This window comes from Leguminivora glycinivorella, chromosome 7 (genome assembly GCF_023078275.1).
Source record: "Leguminivora glycinivorella isolate SPB_JAAS2020 chromosome 7, LegGlyc_1.1, whole genome shotgun sequence".
In the NCBI taxonomy this organism is placed as follows: Eukaryota; Metazoa; Arthropoda; class Insecta; order Lepidoptera; family Tortricidae; genus Leguminivora; species Leguminivora glycinivorella.
The window spans coordinates 23,827,827-23,848,954 of NC_062977.1; the positions used below are offsets into that span (position 1 = coordinate 23,827,827).

At 39.0% G+C, this 21,128-nt stretch overlaps 2 protein-coding genes across 3 annotated transcripts in view; one reads left to right on the top strand and one right to left on the bottom strand.

The window, feature by feature from the left end:
• LOC125228147 (somatostatin receptor type 2) overlaps positions 1 to 21,128 on the top strand; it is a 300,930-nt gene that overhangs the window by 198,895 nt on the left and 80,907 nt on the right. Inside the window, exon 3 of one of the 2 annotated variants that reach the window (XM_048132603.1) lies at positions 17,591 to 17,643. The exons of the other annotated variant lie outside the window; for it this stretch is intronic. The gene's annotated coding sequence lies outside the window, so the exon portion shown is untranslated. The remainder of the gene's footprint in view (positions 1 to 17,590; positions 17,644 to 21,128) is intronic. 2 annotated transcript variants of the gene reach the window in all.
• Positions 10,332 to 21,128, bottom strand: part of LOC125228094 — a 64,053-nt gene continuing 53,256 nt past the window's right edge. Inside the window, exon 2 of the mRNA XM_048132542.1 lies at positions 10,332 to 10,522. Coding sequence (XP_047988499.1) covers positions 10,332 to 10,522 — 191 coding nt within the window. The remainder of the gene's footprint in view (positions 10,523 to 21,128) is intronic.

Below are 21,128 nucleotides of genomic sequence, written 5' to 3' on the forward strand. Positions count from 1 at the left end.
TGTCAATTTTATGTGCTCTGCCTATCAATAATAATATGTACAATGAATTAAATAATATTTAAACTAGATATATATTTTTGTAAATTGTATATAAGTATGTGAATGTAAAACCTGACAATGTAAAAACAATACTGAATAAAGAATACGAATACGAATACGAATACAAATACGAATGCGAATACGAATACGAATGCGAATGCGAATGCGAATACGAATACGAATACGTATATGAATATGAATATCTCTTTTGAGTGCTGCGTACTGCGTCAAAATATCGGGACTTCCACAAAAATCGGCATCGACAAAAGCACAGTATAATAAAGAGTAGTATCGTACAGTATGACCACTCCCGCTCCCCGCTGAAAGTGCCACCCACCCCCTCTCGGTTACCTGACAGTTACCGCCTGTTAAAAAACGCGAACAATCGACCTGTCATATCTCACTCATACAAGCATGGTACGCGTTCACCTACACGAGCTTAGAATGTGTGCTAGGAACGCGCCTCTTTCATATATTTGATCGCCAGTGCCCAAGATGTGACAAAAGGTAATCACGGTCTATATCCCTAAGTTTAAAGAAAATAATCATGAAACTACATATATTATTAGAGAATTTTCGTATTCTTTGCCTACTTATAGGTATTTTGAGGAATGCAGTTATACATATATGTGTGTGAATTATGTCCAATTAGGAGTCCATACATCAACACCCACATCTTTCTGCGTAAAAATACTCCGATATTTCACATTTTTCTCTTATCCCGTGCAAATCTGACACATCCAAAAATAAACAGTTGGGATGTTTCGTGTCCGTGACATTTCCAGCTGGATTTTAACACTTTCGCTACCAAGAACCCGACTGTCGGGCACACCGCTCGTAGAAGCGTAGCCGATTACATGGGTTTCCCCGTATGTAGCGAAAATGTCGTAGCGCCGCGTAGAGCCCGGTTTCGAAAGTGTTAAATTGATAAATGGCTTTTACTCATTATTTTTCGACATTGACACATATCACAAGCGCTGATAGCCTAGCGTACGTGCGACTTTCGTTCCGGAGGTCGCGGGTTCGCATTTATGTGCGAAATGTCATTTGATATTTACCAGTCGCTTTTCGGTGAAGGAAAACATCGTGAGGAAACCGGACTAATTCCAATAAGGTCTAGTTACCCTTCGGATTGGAAGGATAGATGGCAGTCGCTTTCGTGAAAACTAGTGCCCACGTAAAATCTTGGGATTAGTTGTCAAAGCGGACCCCAGGCTCCCATGAGCCGTGGCAATTCCCGGGATAACGCAAGGAGGATGATGATGATGATGATTGACATATAGTACCTATACTTACTAGACTCCAGAGAGAATTTCCAGGTTATTTGGGCTGTAAGGTCTTGTACCTTATAAGACCGTTTTCACATTATCCGATCCGATATCGGATGTCGGAAGGATTTCAATAGAAAAAATCCAAGATGGCGCCTGTAATGTATGAGATATCGGTCCGACATCCGATATCGGATCGGATAATGTGAAAACGCACTAAGGTTGCAATACATGCCAAATAGGTACTATATGGAATTATGGATTTTCGTGCAAAATAACCCATTTTCATTGCACTCAAATACTAGTACATAACGAGGCAAGCACACAAAGCTACTTTTACCACCCTGGGACTTCTACTTGGTTAGAACTTGCTTCAAAGTTTACTTAATACATTACATATAATTAATTACCTACTTAAAGGTAAAATGTGTTAAGTTTTTTACCCTAGAGAGTTTGACATTGCTTTTTAAAAACGAAAGTTGAGTATTTGTGATCTGTGTGAGTATGTCTGTCTGTCTGTGTGTGAGTCTGTCTGTGGCATCGTAGCTCCCGAACGGATGCACCTATTAAGATTTAGTTTTTTTGTCTAAAAGCTGAGTTAGTCGGGAGTGTTCTTAGCCATGTTTCATGAAAATCGGTCCACTAGGTCGCGGTCGGGGGTTTTTTCCAAATTTTAATTTTGTGGTTAGGTTATTCTTTAGCTTTAGTGTATGGTACCTATCTATTTCAGTTTCTGAATAATCTGAATATAAAGATTTATAAATAATATATACTAAATGCCGACAGTTGTCATTGAAAAGAGTCTAGGACATTCCAAAATTAATATTCGTCTGTAGATTTTATTGGCATAAACTTATTTAAGAATAAAATAAATCTGTGATAAGTTTCGTACTACAAGAGAGGCATATGCTCAGCGGTGGGTGATAAAGTGCTGATATTGAATAATATATTATGATGATGAAAACAACAGATACTGATTGAATACAGCCCAATAACGATTTTCTAAATATAATTATTAAAAATCATTCAAAAATCAATCGTAAATCATACAAATTATTGTATCCATACTAACATTGTAAATGGGAAAGTGTGTGTGTCTGTTTTTTTGTCCGTCTTTCACGGAATTGACGTGATTTTTAAGGTGGAGATAGTTGAATGGATGGAGAGTGACATAGGCAAAAGCTAAGTTTCAATAATTTTCAACGAAGTTACACAGTATTTTTTATTGTCCCCTCATTACAATTTGGATCCTTTGTTATGACAGAGGATGATTTTTAACTATAATATAAGAATGTAAAAAGTTAATTTCTTGTTATTGAAAACTATACTTACCTACGGCGAGGGATGAGCGTTCTATGGAGTACAGCATCCTTGGTGTCAAACTGACTGACAGGATTAGGAACTCCATCTTGCGTTCCAAAACCACAGCTTCGTCGGCTAGCCCTGACAGCCGCTAAGCTTAAATGGAACTGGGCCGGACACATCTGCCGCATGCCAAATATGTGGGCCAAGATAAGTACCGAATGGATATCAAACATAGTGCACTGAGAGAAAATACAACCAGTTTTCATGTTCGTTCAACAAGTTTTTTGGTTAAAATAGCGCCTACGTGCTCTTTGGTTCAAACAACAAGCTACTTGTCATTTGAATCGGCAATATATTTGAATCAACAAGTTGATTTTATAAAAACAACCTGACACATATTGTTTTAAACATACGTTTGGCTGATTCAAATGGATAAACCGCAACAAGTCGAACTTATTAAATTCACAATGCAAATTTCTCTCAGTGTGCGGCCTGTCGGCAGACCGCGAAGGAGATGACGGCACGATCTTGACGTCTTTCAAAAAGATTGGCCAAACATTGCCACCCTTGGAAAAAAGAGAGGGAGGCCTTTACCCAGCAGTGCGACACAAAAGTCTAACAAATAATAATAATAAATAAATAAATATTGGGTACCGCAACTTACTTACGTGCTTTTTGTTTATAGTTAACGTAAAACACTCTTCCTCGCTTCGCTCGTTGTCGCACCTATCTCGACTTTATTAAATATTAAAAGCGTCATCATGACAATATTTATTTTAGGCACATGGGAAAAAAATAAGGCATTTCATGCCGATGCAAAATCCAAATGTAACGTCGAGAGAAGTCTAGCTACACATCATTCAACTTCGCTGGTGACATGACTGTGTCATGAAATTGAACAATGTTCAATGAACATTAAATTTGTCTTAATCTGTCCTCCTGAGTCCTGTAAGCATTTGCTTTGTTTTCGAATTTGTAACCTTTTGTTACCCAATAAAAGGGGGATTCCACGAGAAAGTCGCTTACGACATGCTTTTACCTTGTATGGCAGCTATATCAATCAATCCGTAAAGCTCGAGAAAATACTGCCAATTGGTTAACCAAGTCATGAAAGGTTGTCAGACACGACTTCACTTTCTTAGCGTCTTCGAAGTATTAGAAGAATTGCATGTCGTAAGCGACATTCTCGTGGAAGGCCCCAAAAGTTCAAAATAATTCTGTCAAAAGTGTACAATTTTGACCTAAATTCAACTTATACTCGTAATCTGTAAAAAAGTCTGTTCTTATTAAGGAAACATTTTATTGAAACATCATCAAAATACTCTGTCAAATAAAAAGCGATTAGTCACAAGAAACCATTCAAGATAATAGGGAAGAAAAATTGAGCCACCAATTTTTACGAAGGATTCTGTCTGTTACTGTTACTGATGACGAGGTCAGTTTTCAGAGATCGCCTGTCAGATATTATTTTGAAAAGATAATTAATTGGATAATTCAGATGAACGAAAATATTATTTTTGAGGTCTTATTGTAATAAAGGGAGTTTTTTGGCCAAACGTCAACAGGTTTCGGCAGTTTTGCACCGGTCAACTAAGTCGAATGAATTTAGTGTTTCATTCATACTGTTTTTAAACTAAATACACCTACCATACATAAGCAAACACGCCTATATTTCCAAAAGGGGTAGGCAGAGCACATGAAAATGCTCAAGTGCCACTCTTAAGCCACCCCGCCACATCTAGCGTCTCGCGAGCGTAGCGTCGGGCCGACTGTATGGCAAAGCCTGAGAGCCTGACGCCGCGTCGGCGCGACGTCGACGCAGCGTCTTTTTCCATACAGTTATATTGTAATATTACAGTAATATTGAGTTTAAAGTACAGGAAACTTTTCTATTCAGCAACTCTCTACATTCACCCAAATTTATTTCAAAAGTCCTTAAATCAAAAGCAAAATACAAATTCAGTTTGATTAAAAAATTTGAATAACAAATCTGGCTCACTGGAATTAGAATGATCCCATGACTTTTTGTTCAATTTTGTTTAATAAAGAAACTCAGGAAAAAAGTTAACCTAGATATGAAATTCGCGAGAAAATAGCCATTTTAGTCTCTTTTCCTATTATATTTTCTCTTATTTCTTTTATGCAGTTTGCTATGTATTGTAGTAAAATTAATGAATGAACTTTTGCTACGATAAAATTACAGCTGTGGGAAATGATAATGGGTAAAGAATGTGGCGTAAAATTTGTTACTATTTTCTATATAGTTTGTATGAGACAACAAATGAGGAAAGTAAACAAAATTATATGGAAAGTGTGGGATTTCTCATATTGAGATAAAAGTGCTCGTGATTTTGAATAGAACTGACATAAAATTCAATAAAAAGTAAATAAATAAAGAAATATTAAGGACATTCTTACACGGATTGACTGAGGCCCATGGTAAGCTCAAGAAGGCTTGTGTTCTACACGTGTGTACTACACGTACTCAGACAACGATATACATAATATATAAATACACTTAGAAAACATCCATGACTCAGGAACAAATATCTGTGCTCATCACACAAATAAATGCCCTTACCGGGATTCGAACCCGAGACCGCGGCGTACCAGGCAGGGTCACTACCGATTGCGCCAGTCCGGTCGTCAAAAATGGCCACAAAAAACGCCCAATTTTCTCATCAATTTTGATCCTCAGGAAAAGATTGCATCGTCAAAGCGTCTTTTTCATTAACAGATCAGGCCCCGTAGCCGAATGGCATTTCTCCGACGCCAAACGAAAGCGATACGCCGCTGGCTCTGTCGCGCCAATACGCAAGCGCGATAGAGATAGATATCTACTAGCGCTTCGTTTCGTGAGCGTTTCGTGAGCGATTGTGCCATTCGGCTAGCCACCCAGATCCGATTTTAAATCTGAACCGATTATTAAAATTTGAATAATAACATAATCTATATCAAATCACATTTTCTAAATCTGCATCCCGCTCAAAGGTTGCGGAAGTTTGGTCCGATTAATAAAGTCATCCAGATATCCGGTTGATCCAATTTTTATTAAAAAGTTAGGGATCGAAAAGATATCGTGTTTATCACGCCGATGTTTTTTGATAAGAGCTTGCTGAAGACAGAGAAAAGTGGAGGAACGTTTTCTTGTATGGATGTACTAGCTTACGCCCGCGGCTTCGCACGCGTTAGAAAGAGACAAAAAGTAGCCTATGTCACTCTCCATCCCTTCAACTATCTCCACTTCAAAAATCACGTCAATTTGTCGCCCCGTTTTGCCGTGAAAGACGGAAAAACAAACAGACACACACACTTTCCCATTTATAATAGTAGTATGGATATTATTTTAAGTTTTTGATAAAGTAAATAAACTATCCCAGTGAAATGAAATAACAGAAAAACAAGAAGATGAATTAAAAAGTTGCCAAATAAATACTTTTCATCGGACTATTTACAGACGGGATAAATAAGTACCAACCAAAAAGTTTATCCGGATGTCAGAACTAATCTAAAAGTTTCTGAATTTCGGATCAAATTCGAAGAGATCTATGGGTTAGAACTTTATAATTGAGGCCTGAAATAGACCTATTGAGGCTAAAAATGTACAAAGGATTACCTCTAATAGAGGTCAAGAGGGGTTTAGCACTATTTCACTTTATTTATTAGCAGGATTTCGAAAGCAGAGATATTTTGATTCACTAATAATATTAGCTAACCATACACGTATGGATATGTCCGCCGAGCAAACTTCGGATCTGATCCGCGATTAGCCATAGGTACTTACTTACTTTGTTGGCGCGACGACCCGAAGTGAGTCTTGGCCTCCAATACAAGAGCACGCCACTTTACGCTGTCCAGAGCGACCTCTCGAGAGCCCTCGTTGACACCGAGTTCACGGAGATCTGCTTCCTTTCTATCTGCCCAATGTTATTAAGGATGTCCAGCGGGACGGCGTTCAGTTGGACAACCCAGGTAGGCTCTCTTGACTGCCCAATCCTCACCCGTCCTTCGATTAGCCATACACGTACGGATTTGTCCGCCGGGTAAGCCTCGCATCTGCGACACTTCGGCGACAGGCATCAGTTTGTGAGCGCAACTGAGGTGCAGTCCGATACTACACACACACACGCGCGGAGCGCGGAGGTGTCTGGCCCGTGGCCGATCCGTTGGTTTTGATCACGGGCAGCGAACGGCTACCCCGCGGGCGGATCCGTGTCTATTTCTCGCTACACACGGACGTAGCGTCAAAAATTGTCTTTTCAGGGGCAGTAGCCGAATGGCATTTCTGCGACGCGAAACGAAAACGAAACGCCGCGAAAGCTAGTCTGGCTCTGTCGCGCCAATACGCAAGAGCGATGGATATAGATATCTACGAGCGTTTCGTCTCATGAACGTTTCTGCCATTCGGCTACGTAACCAGTTAGGCCGACTGGTGTGCATAAGGCACTGGTCTCACCGCGAGCTAGTAAACTATGAGCTATAGGCTATAAAAACGAACAAAATCAAAATCAATCAATCAATCAAAATATTCTTTATTCAAATAGGCTTACAATAAGCACTTTTAAATTGTCAACAGTGTACAATATTCATCTTATTCTAAATATCAGAGCAATTTATTGGTGCAATAAACAATATTGTTTTAAAACTACATTGATTTAATAAAATGATATCAATCTAAATTGTATTAAAAAAAAAACTAGTCTAAAAACTTCTAGAATAAATTCTAAATGTCAAAAAAATTGTATAAAAATACATTGAATTATCAATATCATCATTAATAAGCTATAAATAATTAATGGTTTTCAGAAAAGATAAGCATTCCCGTACAAATAAAAGAGACACGGCGATATTGATAGCTCACCGCTGGGCGAGTAACTATAAACATCGCCGTGTCTCTTTATTTACGCGGGAGTGATTATTTTTTGTGCGTTTTTTATCCGATAGCTCAAAGTTTACTAGCTCGCAGTGGGACCAGTGCCTAAGTGACAACGCTTGCTTAGTCAGACAATTCTTGCCCTAAAAAAGGTGACCTAAGGTAAATATTTCAAAAGATGCGTGACCTATCCATACTAATATTATAAATGGAAAAGTGTGTGTGTTTGTTTGTTTGTCCGTGCTTGAAGTAAGTTTGGGACGCTGTTTGTCCATACAATGTAACTTTATTATCCATACCAGTCAACGAACGCGTTCCCCCAAAAACGCGCTAAGCGATTTCAAATAATGTTATTCAAAAAACTCCGAGCAAAACTACTTTTTCTCAAGCCTGCGTGCTATTTCTTCCTTCTACATTACCATTGAATTTTCCACCTTACGTATTACTGTTATAGTAGATAAACCGGGGGCTGTATGGAATGATTGACGATGGAATAATAAGGAGTTTGCATTGCTCTTAGCTCATCAAAACGTGCTTCGTTCAATAAACATGTCCCGACCCTCTACCGTGACTAATATCAGAGCGTTTACTTTGAGTTTTTGAAGTGTGATAATGTTAAGATATTAACAATTCAAAATATAGCTCGATAAAATTTCAAAATATAGAGCGGGACCCCATGCTGTACGATAGTACTTTTTATTATACTGTGGTACATACAGGCAATAAAGTTCTGTATATATATTTTTGTCACTTTTTCTATATTCGCATCTGTGTTGCTGACTGTACATACCCTACGAATATTCTGGTTTTATACGAAATACCAGTATTTTATTGTACTAAAAATGGGACGTTGGGCTTCACATGCATACGTGTTATACGTGTTTTTCATAAAACGTAGTGAACAATGATATTCTATTGTCACCTTACACAATACATTATTCTTTTGCGACAGCCGGTCTAGTCAAGGTGACAATCCTTGACGCTACGTGGCGATCTAAACGCAGTCTGTCTCTATCGCACCACAGAAGAACGATAGAGAGAGAAGATTGTTATTTTTTTATTCATTTTTTTTATTGAATTTTAGGTTAAGTTCTACGGGGAATCTCGTGCATTTCCTACCTACTCGTAAAAAAGTGTCCCAGAATGTTCATACATTTTTGTTACTTCACCTTTTGTTACCCCATACAAACTATATGGAAAATAGTAACACATAGGTACGCAACAACAGCAAAAAAATATTATTATATTACTTTATTACTTTTTTTACCTATCACGATGGAAAAATTCTAATGAACACAAGTTAAATTATAATCTATTGAAAATATTTCAACTTGTGCTGTCTTAAAGTAGTCACACTACTATGTATATAAATTAAAACCGAAATAAATTACATATATCTTATACTTTTAAACGAGCAATTCTTGTATATTTATTTATTTATTTATTTATTTATATATATATTTATTTACACTGACGATCTCGGAAACCGCTCTAACGATTTCGCAGAAATTTGTTATGTGGTGGTTTTGGGGGTGAAAAATCGGTCTAACTTATCCTTAGGTCCCGGAAAACGCGAATTTTCGAGTTTTCATGCGTTTTTCTTCGCGCGCCATCTCGTGTGCAGTAGTTGTACTGTTAAGACAGAATTCTTTCGGTCGATGTAAGTACTATTTATTGCAAACACTAGATGGCGACACAGGTCAAGGCTAAAACGAATAGAAAATACACTATTTGAGTTTTTGTGGCGAAATGCGCGCCATCTCGTGTGGAGTAGTTGTGTTGTTAAGGCTGAGAATTCTTTCGCTCGATGTAGGTACTATTCATTTTTGAACTAGATGGCGACACATGTCAAGGATACGAAACAGAACCGAGCGAAGCTCGGTTGCCCAGATATTGAAAGAAAAAGTGACCAAGTCCTCTGGTGCCGATGACGGATCAGATGGTGGTGACGATGGAAAAAGTTTGTAATTGTGACTAGAAATAACATAAAACTTATAAAATGTCACATTAAAAAAAGCTAAGATTACGCTTACGCTCAGTTACGCGAAGCGTAGGCTATGTGACGTTGGATAGGTAGATAGGTGGGTACCTATCTACCAACCCCTCCCTCTTATCACGCAAAATAGGCGCTAGACGTCGAGTTGCGGAAAATCGCCCGTTCTACAATACAATACAATACAAATATTAGCTTCAATGTACGCTATTATTGTTGTCATTGACGTTGTCTGTCTAAAGTCTTTAGACTTAACAGAATTCGCAATACATTACCTCTTAGAAAAATTTTTCAAGGGTGATAAAAATCAAAATACAAGTTATTTTTAAAAGTCGCCGAACAAAATGTTGATCAGTATAAGGAGAATAGCCTAGAGTTCAGTTCTTCGCCTTTGTTACAGGCCCCACACTGTAGATAGAAGCAAATAAAAGAAATGTAAATACGGAACTATAGTACCGATATAGGATACGAGTATAGGGTTATACTCGTATCCTATATCGGTACTATAGTTCCGTATTTACATTTCTTTTATTTGCTTCTATCTACAGTGTGGGGCCTGTAACAAAGGCGAAGAACTGAACTCTAGGCTATTCTCCTTATACTGATCAACATTTTGTTCGGCGACTTTTAAAAATAACTTGTATTTTGATTTTTATCACCCTTGAAAAATTTTTCTAAGAGGTAATGTATTGCGAATTCTGTTAAGTCTAAAGACTTTAGACAGACAACGTCAATGACAACAATAATAGCGTACATTGAAGCTAATATTTGTATTGTATTGTATTGTAGAACGGGCGATTTTCCGCAACTCGACGTCTAGCGCCTATTTTGCGTGATAAGAGGGAGGGGTTGGCTACTCCTGCCATTCCAACTCCTCGAGAAATCCTACCAGATCCTTGATGTTGAGTAGGACCTCGGGGAGGTCTCTCGGAGATCCGAGATATTTTGCTCTGTATGGAGCCTCCCCGCTGCACTCCAGCACCACGTGAGCAGCTGTTTCCTCTGTCTCCATGCACCCTCGGCACAGGGGACTGTCCGTAGCACCTGTTATGAAAAGATGTTTGTTAAATAGTCCATGACCTGTTATGACACTGGTTACCATTCTCAGACGGACCTTCCCTAGTTGAAGGAGCGTTCTTGTGAGTTTTTCACTGATGCTGGGCATGGCCATTTTCGCTTGCCTGCATCCAGTCTGGTTTAGCCAGTGTGCTGTGTGTAATTTCCCTGTATATGATAGTAGCATTGAGCGTACCTAATATTTATTTTGTATGAAAAATTCAAAATTTAAAGACTTCATAATTTTTAAAAGTCACTGAACAAATGTTGATCAGTATAAGGAGAATAGCCTACAGTTCAATTCTTCGCCTTTGTTACAGGCCCCACTCTGTATATCTATCTACATCTATCTGTTTTGCATTTATAGGGCTCTGACAGACGTTGTTTAACCCCCGACGCAAAAACGACGGGGTGTTATAAGTTTGACATGTCTGTCTGTCTGTCTATTTGTCTGTCTGTCTGTGTGTGTGTCTGTCTGTGGCATCGTAGCTCCCGAACGGATGAACCGATTTAGATTTAGTTTTTTTAGGGTTCCGTAGTCAACTAGGAACCCTTATAGTTTCGCCATGTCTGTCTGTCCGTCCGTCCGTCCGTCCGTCCGCGGATAATCTCAGTAACCGTAAGCACTAGAAAGCTGAAATTTGGTACCAATATGTATATCAATCACGCCAACAAAGTGCAAAAATAAAAAATGGAAAAAAATGTTTTATTAGGGTACCCCCCCTACATGAAAAGTGGGGGCTGATATTTTTTTCATTCCAACCCCAACGTGTGATATATTGTTGGATAGGTATTTAAAAATGAATAAGGGTTTACAAAGATCGTTTTTTGATAATATTAATATTTTCGGAAATAATCGCTCCTAAAGGAAAAAAAAAGTGCGTTCCCCCCCCTCTAACTTTTGAACCATATGTTTAAAAAATATGAAAAAAATCACAAAAGTAGAACTTTATAAAGACTTTCTAGGAAAATTGTTTTGAACTTGATAGGTTCAGTAGTTTTTGAGAAAAATACGGAAAACTACGGAACCCTACACTGAGCGTGGCCCGACACGCTCTTGGCCGATTTTTTTGTATGAAAGCTGAGTTAGTCGGGAGTGTTCTTAGCCATCTTTCATGAAATTGGTCTACTATGTCGCGGTCGGGGTTTTTTCAAAATTTAATTTTTTTAGTTAGGTTATGTAAATGAGGATAGATTATTATTTAAGTTCTAGATCATAAGTTTATCTGCTATGATGACGGTGATGTAACGTGTACTCATTATTGTATACTTATGTGAAAGCATGAATAAATGAATATGAATATAAAAAGGCCTGTGTGGTGAGGGGTTAAGAATTTCACCACCCCCTTTCTTCCCGTGGGTGTCGTAGAAGGCGACTATGGGATATGGGTTAAATTGTGGTGTAGGCGAGAGGCTGGCAACCTGTCACTGCAATGTCACAGTTTCGTTTTCTTTCAACCCCTTATTTGCCAAGAGTGGCACTGAAGCTTTAGTAGTTTCATGTGTTCTGCCCACCCCTTTATAGGAAACAGGCGTGATTGTATGTAACATGTTGTATGTATATATAAAAATGAATACTTGTATGAAGCGTCCAATGTTCAATACCAATAAGGATTCATGTACTTAATAAAGTTTCTATTGCTTTAGGAACCTTTAATACATAACGTATGCGGAATGAAATCTGGACAAAATTCAATGTCTTATAAAATTAATATAACATAGTTTATTTTTGATATCTTTCGTGATTTTAATTATGTATTGAATATCGATAAATAAAAGAGTTAGTTTTCGCCAATGTGAAGCTTCTAACAGAACTTGTGATACTTTATGTCCATCGGTGTCGACAAAACCAATGTTAGCATTTTTTAAGGTTCAAATTTATCTTCCATGTGATAACTTTTTAAAGAAGCTTCGTATGCTCGACATTTTTCACATTCTTGTCCGTAGGATCATTAGTGTTCTCAAAATAATAGTTTTCTAGTCATGAAATTCCATTTACTCGACATATTATTAGTCATTCATAAACCCAGAAATGCAAAAACAGCTGTTTTTTACATTTTTTGACTTAACGGCGTAGCAGCATTTTCAAAGTTTTTTATTTTATTTTTGAAGACTATAGGTCTAACTTTTTTTGAATGTGTATCGATACTCATGTCTTCAAGATAATTTTTATCACTTTCTCTGCCCCATTCGAATGCTGTCTCGAGCTCTCTGTAAGATTTTGTGCCTTAGGGGGCCGACATTTCTTTTAATCAAATCTCTCCCAGAAAACTTGCCAATGCTGTAATGTTTTCTTGAACCACGCTTTGTTGCGGTAGTTTTTGTAAAGAAAAAGGACGCAAAAATATTATAAATTGACTGTTAGCTTCTAACCCTTCCTACAAAACTTTCCTCGGGCTTTTGCATTCGGTCACAGAAAATTGGTATGTAGAAATTACAAACAGTTTCGCTAGGTCGTCCTTCTCGATTGACCATCATTTCGAGAAAAGGAATCCAATACTCATGAAACTTACCAGTTTAAATGACAGATATATAAACTTTAATCTGGCATTTATACATTATTTTAGTTTATTTATTTACTTACTCTGTACGATATCAAAACTTTGTCCAGATTTCATTCCGCATACGTTACATACATACAGGACAGGTAGTACAGATGTAAGTGCGAAAAGGTTTTCGTATTTTTCCGGAAACATTCGTATTATCAGACAGTGTCTATACTAATATTCGGTAAATATTCGGTATTCGGCATATTCGGCAAGTTTTTCAATGTTCGTATTCGGCCGAATAGTTCGGTTATATTGCCGAATATTTACCGAATAAACAAAGTAAATAAATAGCGTAAATTGTTTCGTAATTCTTGGGATAATGACATCCTATTTCAGGATTCTAAGGACCAAAGGGGGTTAAAAATGCGTAAGTACCTACAATAATTATGTAAAAAAGTAAAAATAACGTAGCTTAAGAAACAAAAATCTAAATTTTCTTATGCACTAAATTATAGGAACATTAAGAGCCTTAGCACAGTATAATAAAGAGTACTATCGTACAGTATGGCCACTCCCGCTCCCCGCTGAAAGTGCCGCCCACCCTCTCTCGGTTACCTCACAGTTACCGCCTGTCAAAAACGCGAACAGTCGACCTGTCATATGTCACTCATACAAGCATAGTACGCGTTCACCTACACGAGCTTAGACTGTGTGCTAGGAACGCGCCTCTTTCATATATTTGATCGCCAGTGCCTTAGTTAGTACCCATTACCAATCATTGAAAAGTTTTTAACTCTAAGCCAGGATTTAAAATATAGTAGAACCGAATATTCGGCCGAATGTTCGGTTCGGTACCAGCTGAACCGAATGTTCGGCTGAATATTCGTATTCGGCCCATCTCTAGTCTATAAGTCTTGTACAGAGACTGCCTGAAATAGCATGACACGTTCGTACGTTTCCGTAACGCCGTGGCTTGCGTGGACGACGGTCGCGCGACCGTCGCCGTCGCGTCGCATCGCATCGCCTATCATCGATAGTTCATCGTCGTCGCCTACCTAACGCCGTCTTGCGTGGGCGACGGTCGCGCGACCGTCGCCGTCGCGTCGCATCGCATCGCCTATCATCGATAGTTCATCGACGTCTTCTACCTAACGCCGTGGCTTGCGTGGACGACGGTCGCGCGACCGTCGCCGTCGCGTCGCATCGCATCGCCTATCATCGATAGTTCATCGTCGTCGCCTACCTAACGCCGTCTTGCGTGGGAGACGGTCGCGCGACCGTCGTCGTCGCGTCGCATCGCATCGCCTATCATCGATAGTTCATCGACGTCTTCTACCTAACGCCGTGGCTTGCGTGGACGACGGTCGCGCGACCGTCGCCGTCGCGTCGCATCGCATCGCCTATCATCGATAGTTCATCGACGTCTTCTACCTAACGCCGTGGCTTGCGTGGACGACGGTCGCGCGACCGTCGCCGTCGCGTCGCATCGCATCGCCTATCATCGATAGTTCATCGACGTCTTCTACCTAACGCCGTGTCTTGCGTGGGCGACGGTCGCGCGACCGTCGCCGTTGCGTCTCATCGCATCGTCTGCTTTCCATATCGATAAGGTTTGATTTCGTGTGCGTCGCATCGCCGTCGCGCGACCGTCGCCCACGCAAGACACGGCGTAAGACACTTCCATAGATTTGACTTCGTCGCGCCGCGTCGCGTCGCGTCGCCGTCAAGCCACGGCGTAAGAATACGAAGGAAAACCTTTTCGCACTATATATCTGTAAATAATAGTTATTTGTTATACAAGGGGGCAAAGTTGTATTTTAACGCCGAGTGTGGAATTGAAAAACGAGCAAGTGAAAGGATTCTATAGTTGAACCACGAGCGAAGCGAGTGGTTCGAGAATAGAATCCTGAACTTGTGAGAATTTTAAAACACGAGAAGTAAAATACATTTGCACCCGAGTGTAACACAAAACTTTTCCCCTCACTATTGCGAGGAAACTACAACGCAAAAAATGCGTTTATCACTGCTTCCAGTAGTTCCACAGGTGGTAAATCATCTTTATTACTAGATTCACCTACTTTTATCAACTTTAAAGCAGTTAATTTGACTCTATTCAAGGTCAAATTACTTTACCCACTTAAGGGCAAAACACGTGTTTCCGAGCTAGTGAGGGGAAAAATCGTTTTGAACCATCATAAAAATAAAACGTTATAGATACTAACATGACTTTTTAAACCCTCCTTTATACTGATATTAGCCTCCATTTCATTTTACTCATCTTACCCATATGCGTTATGCTAACATGGCAAGCCTTCATAACAGCACCAAGCTAACTCAGCGAGCCTTTAATCTTTCGCAAATGATTATTATAGCCCTTTGTGATGAACAGACATGGAATCATAATTATATTTTTAATACAGTTGCTCAAAAAGTGCCCGTTTTTTGGCTGTTTAGCGTGCGAGAAGTTGTATTTTACGAACTAGTGCGTAAAAAGTATAAACGTTCCATTTTACGACTACTTACCGAGCTGTTTTCATATTAGTCTAGTTTACTAAGACAGAATAAAACTATAAACATACTATTAAGTGATTAATATTTAAAACGTTAATATTTCATATGTAATTGTTTACTTTTAGTCATACTAAACATAATTTATAAAATGGTTTATACTTTGAAAAATCGGTCATAATGAGTCGTGTAAACAGAACATGATTGGAACGAAACGCGTCTTCTACTGTCAAAGTAGAGGCGTCTACCATGTTTTAACTTAATGCACGTTCAAAAAACCTCAATATGTTACGCGATTTGTCATAATTATTTTACGTTATTTGCAATACGTCGGGGCATAAATGGATCGATTAAATTAAAATGTAGTTGTACATTAAACAATCGTCCCAAATCGTAAATGTATGTTTTTATGGCACCCAATGAAATAAATTATGTTAGATGAATAGCAAACTCGAAAATATGCACGCAAGTTTAAAAGCTTCAAAAATACGCCTTTGAATTGTCAAATAATCCGTCAATGTCCATGGGAAAATTAATAGTTCGGATTGTTTTATTTCGTTGTAAGTAGTAGTGTTTTTTCGCAACTGTATTAAAAAACGTCGTTCGTCACACGTGCGAGAATGTCATTCTTCACTCGTCCCGAGATTCGGGACTCGTGAAGTAATGACATACTTCTCGCACTTATAACGAAATGTACTATTTCAGTACAGATGGTGTTTTTTTACGCACTAGTGCGAGAAGTGGTTCATTATATGCCAGGTCGAAACTTTGGAGGCTCATCTGTACTAAAAAACGTCGTTCGATACACGTGCGAAAAGGGAATTCGTAACTCGTGTCGATTTAAAACACTCCCTTCGGTCGTGTTTTAATTTATCGCCACTTGTTTCGAACTTCCTCTTTTTTCGCACTTGTATCGAAATGTACTATTACATACATATCTCATTTTGTTCAAATCTTATTTATATTATAAATGCAAGTGTATATCTGTCTGTATGGGTTAAATTGTGGCGTAGGCGAGAGGCTGGCAACCTGTCACTGCAATGTCACAATTTGGATTTCTTTCAACCCCTTTTTGCCAAGAGTGGCACTGAAACTTATTAGTCCATGTGCTCTGCCTACCCCTTTATGGGATACAGGCGTGATTATATGTATATATGTATGTATATCTGTCTGTGTGAAATATCCTCACGCTTAACGCTGATATATTTATTTGAGGTCCCAGGTAGTTTGTATGAAACGTTCCTTTTGTTACCTGGTTTTTATACATTTTCGGTAACACAAAGGGAAAGAGTCATACAAACTACCTGGGGCATTTTGGGAAACCTAGTAGATCTTGCTCAGCATCATGGACTCTATCAGCCTACCAATTTTTATCAAAATCGGAGACGTGATCAAAATGTACATACTTTTCGGGAATTGCTGACATGTAGTGTCAGCCCCGGTTCCGGTGAAGGACATAATATGTATGTATCCCGCAAATGATCTTATATGAGAGCAAAAATTATCTAATTTTGAATTTACACCTTCCTAAAGTTGAATTTACACCTTCAAGTTATTGCTGCAAGTTTTACGCAACTATGGGTAAGAGTGAGTGGCATATATCTGCATCTCTTTCTTGCATATACCTTTGTTTCAAAATTTGCAAATTCAGCTTAAAATTGAGATGATTTAGCTGCGCCTGATAATTGATCTGAACATTTTGCTCAAATTAAAAATTTGCCTTTATTTTTTTGTCAGGCGCTATAAAATTACAAAACAAGTTACTAATGAGTGACAAAGTGAGCAAAAGAATTGAGAATATTGTAGTCAGAAGTCTTAAAATATTGACCAGACATAGCAAACGACACTGAAATAGTGGGCTTTTGATGAAGGAAGCATTGACCAACCAAAAAATCCTTTAACGCCTATGAGCTGATACGATCGTGAGGGTTGTTAACATACCTCTATAAATGTCAATTTTGACACGTCATTAAAATTCGAAACTGAGTTAGCAAATCTCGATTTATCGTTAAGAAATATATTTTTAAACGATCCTAATATTTTATTTTTCTGTTTACAGGTAATCAAGAGTTTCTACTACATTAAGGCAGTTATAACTGTAATGTTATTTAGGTGAGTACATGATCATGATTGTTCTGGGGATTACTTTTAATAAATCGTGTCGTGATTTTATTTTACTTATCTAGTTTTAGACCATGTGTCTTTTTTCTATCAGCCTATATTGTGTCCTACTGCTGGGCAAAGGCCTCCCCTGTTTTCCGCCACTCATCACGGCTCTGTGCATTCTCCCGCCATTCGCCACAAAATGAGTCCAGGTCTATCCGCCATCTCATTTTGGCCTACCTCGGTCTCGGGTAATTTTTCATCTCTTCACAATAAGTACCTTAATCTACAGATCGTCACAAACGGATATAAAACGTATAACAATTTTTATGTTAATCTGCAACCAGCCGGCGCCCATGATTCTCGCATCGCGCTTCCCTCGTTTATCTTAAAACTAGAGATATTATTCTTTACTCAGGGACATTCGGAATATTTCATAAGTTTTGTACTTCCTAATGTCCATTCCCACATTATCGCTGTACATCTTTTGTTGGGAAAAGAACTAGCAATTTTGTGGTAATATTTTTTGCTGGTATAAAATTACTGGAATATTGTGCCCACAATATAGGAAAGAAGGAAATCGGACGTGCCGGGTGATTTGTGTTAAACACGCTTGTCAAAAGTTCTTTAATCACACTTGTAGATGGATAAACTTAGGACCCCCATTTTACCCCCTTTGGAGGTGAATTATGAAAAATCCTTCCTTAGTGTTCCTCTACACCTTATAAGGAACCTACGTGCCAAATTTGGAATTTCTAGGACCAGCGGATTGATTTTTCAAAATTCACCTCCTAAGGGAGTTAAATGGAGGTCCAAAGTTCGTGCGAAGCCGCGGGAAAAAGCTAGTAAGCTCATATAAAAAAACAAATAGGTATTTCAATTTATTAATACTTTGCTTATCTGGTTACATAATGACTAATTTAGTTGCTATTTGCTAACCATATTCCCGCTCAGTTTCCAAAATTAAACAGATATTGCAGTGACAAATTATAAACATGAACATGATTACATTAATAAGCTGAGTTAATTAACTTATTAAACTGAAATTATGTCAATTATTTACGAAATTTAACCTCATTTATTACGTATTTGGTGAGAGTAAATTTATATTTGTGGTCCATTTAGGTAATATTTAGCACGTTTTAACCAATCACCACATTCACATCATGGCTCTGACAAAAAGAGTATATTCTTACGTACAGAAAAGTCACTCCTTAGGCACTTGTCCCACCGCGAGCTAATAAGCTATGAGCTATCGGCTATAAAAACGAACAAAAGATAATAATTCCCACGTAAATAAAAGAGACACGGCGATGTTTATAGTTACTCGCCCAGCGGTGAGATATCAATATCGCCGTGTCTCTTTTATTTACACGGGAGTGCTTATCTTCTGTTCGTTGTTATAGCTGATAGCTCATAGCTTATTAGCTCGTGGTGGGGTGGGACCAGTGCCTTAGAGTGAGGCCTGAGTAGACGCTTAAAGCGGAGCGATCAGCGGGGCGGACGAGCGTGCGTCTAGTCTACCCTATGCAGTGTCGACTCAGGACACTTGTACGAGCTTCAATTGTTTGACATGCACGCCGCACGCCCCACCCCGCTCCACGCGCGATATGAGCGTGCACTCAGCCCTTACATTTCCAAAACTGAAGTTTAATAGCAGTTCAGGGTTGACTATTGTTGTCCTTTTCTAATGCAAGGCACTATCTCTTTCGGCTTCGAGTATGAGTCTTTGAAATTTTGGAATATCACTCGCGACAAACATCACGGAGAATGTATGTAATTTTTGGTCCTAGCGTGAAAGTGATATTTAACGCCATCTACAAGTTAGCAATGGCAATAAGATATTTTCAGTGGCGCCATCTACTTTTTATATGATTTTAGGCGGTCCTCATTGAGAAAAAGATACGTAATATATTGGTTTTATAAGTAGAAAAAAAACGTTAAAATTAATTTTAACTGCCAGTTTTATGAATAAAATTTAATTTTTATGTGAAAATGCATTAAAAAATATAAAAAAATACAATATTTTTTCCAGAAATTACAAAAGTCATATACTTATTTTTTTTTTGTTCTTACATCAAAAATGCGTGGGTGAAATCTTTCGGGTTATTCCGGTCTGCGTTGTATATTTTGTGCTTTAACTAGGTACCCAGCTCCTAAATTTCTCTCCCAGGAAATGTATACTTTTCCCTAAAATAATACATTTGAGATAGAATTATGAAAATATGATATACATATTCTCACTAAACCGCTGCTGTTATATCATTATTATGCGTTTGGGAAGCGCGAGCGCGCTAGGGTTTTACATAATCTGTTTCGCGATGCAACCGGCGTTCTAAGCGGAATAACCGAGCTGCAGCTTGCTGAATGCATTTATTATGCAATTGTGCAGTGGTAAGTGATAATGCGGGTTTATTTTACCATAACATATATTATGATCCCCGTGTGGTGACGGGTTAAGAATTTCACCACCTCCTTTCTTCCCGTGGGTGTCGTAAAAGGCGACTGTGGGATATGGGGTAAATTGTGGCGTAGACGAGAGGCTGGCAACCTGTCACTGCAATGTCACAGTTTCGTTTTCTTTCAACCCCTTATTTTGCCAAGAGTGGCACTGTAACTTTAGCAGTTTCATGTGCTCTGCCTACCCCTTTATGGGAAACAGGAGTGATTGTATGTATGTATGTATATTATGATCACTAAGACTTGGTTGCTCACAGAAAATCAGAAGTCCAAAGTGTCCAAACTGAGCGTTTGCCAACGGGCTATGAAGCGCAGCATTTTAGGTGTTAAAATCGATCGCGTCCGTAAGTCCGTTTTCACGTTATCCGATCCGATATCGGATGTCGGAAGGATATCAATAGAAAAAATCCAAGATGGCGCCTGAAATTTATGGGATGTCAGTCCGACATCCGATATCGGATCGGATAACGTGAAAACGCACTAACATCACGCTGCGCTTTAAGACTGGCATTGGTGATGTTGGCAGAAAAACCGTCAGGATGGGGACTGAGCCGGCCACGTCTATCGCATGCATCCGAATAGGTGGGCTAACATGGCTATGCGCCCACGCTTCTTCGTCGGCATCCACTACCCAACACCACCAACCACCACGAAAAAGCGTGGGCGGGGTAGGCCCAGGCAAAGATGGCGGGACAACCTTGACGACTTCCTAAACAATCGGCCGGAAGTAACAGAGAATCGGGAATTATGGAGAGCCAGGGGAGAGGCTTTTGCCCAGCAGTGGGACACTCCAATAGGCTAAAAAAAAAGGGGAATGGGCCCCAGCTGACCACAAATCGGTCGTTAGTATGAGGACGCTTACGCGTCGTCGCTGAACGCAGCCGTACGCATGTTCATACTAAGGAGGGATTTTTGATCGGCGAAAGACGATTCCGCGCCGATAGGTTTGGGGAGACCCTAACACTACGCTTCAAAAACACAAGTCCCACGCCACGTCTAAATATGTTTGCTTGTTAGCGATAAACTCAAAAAAC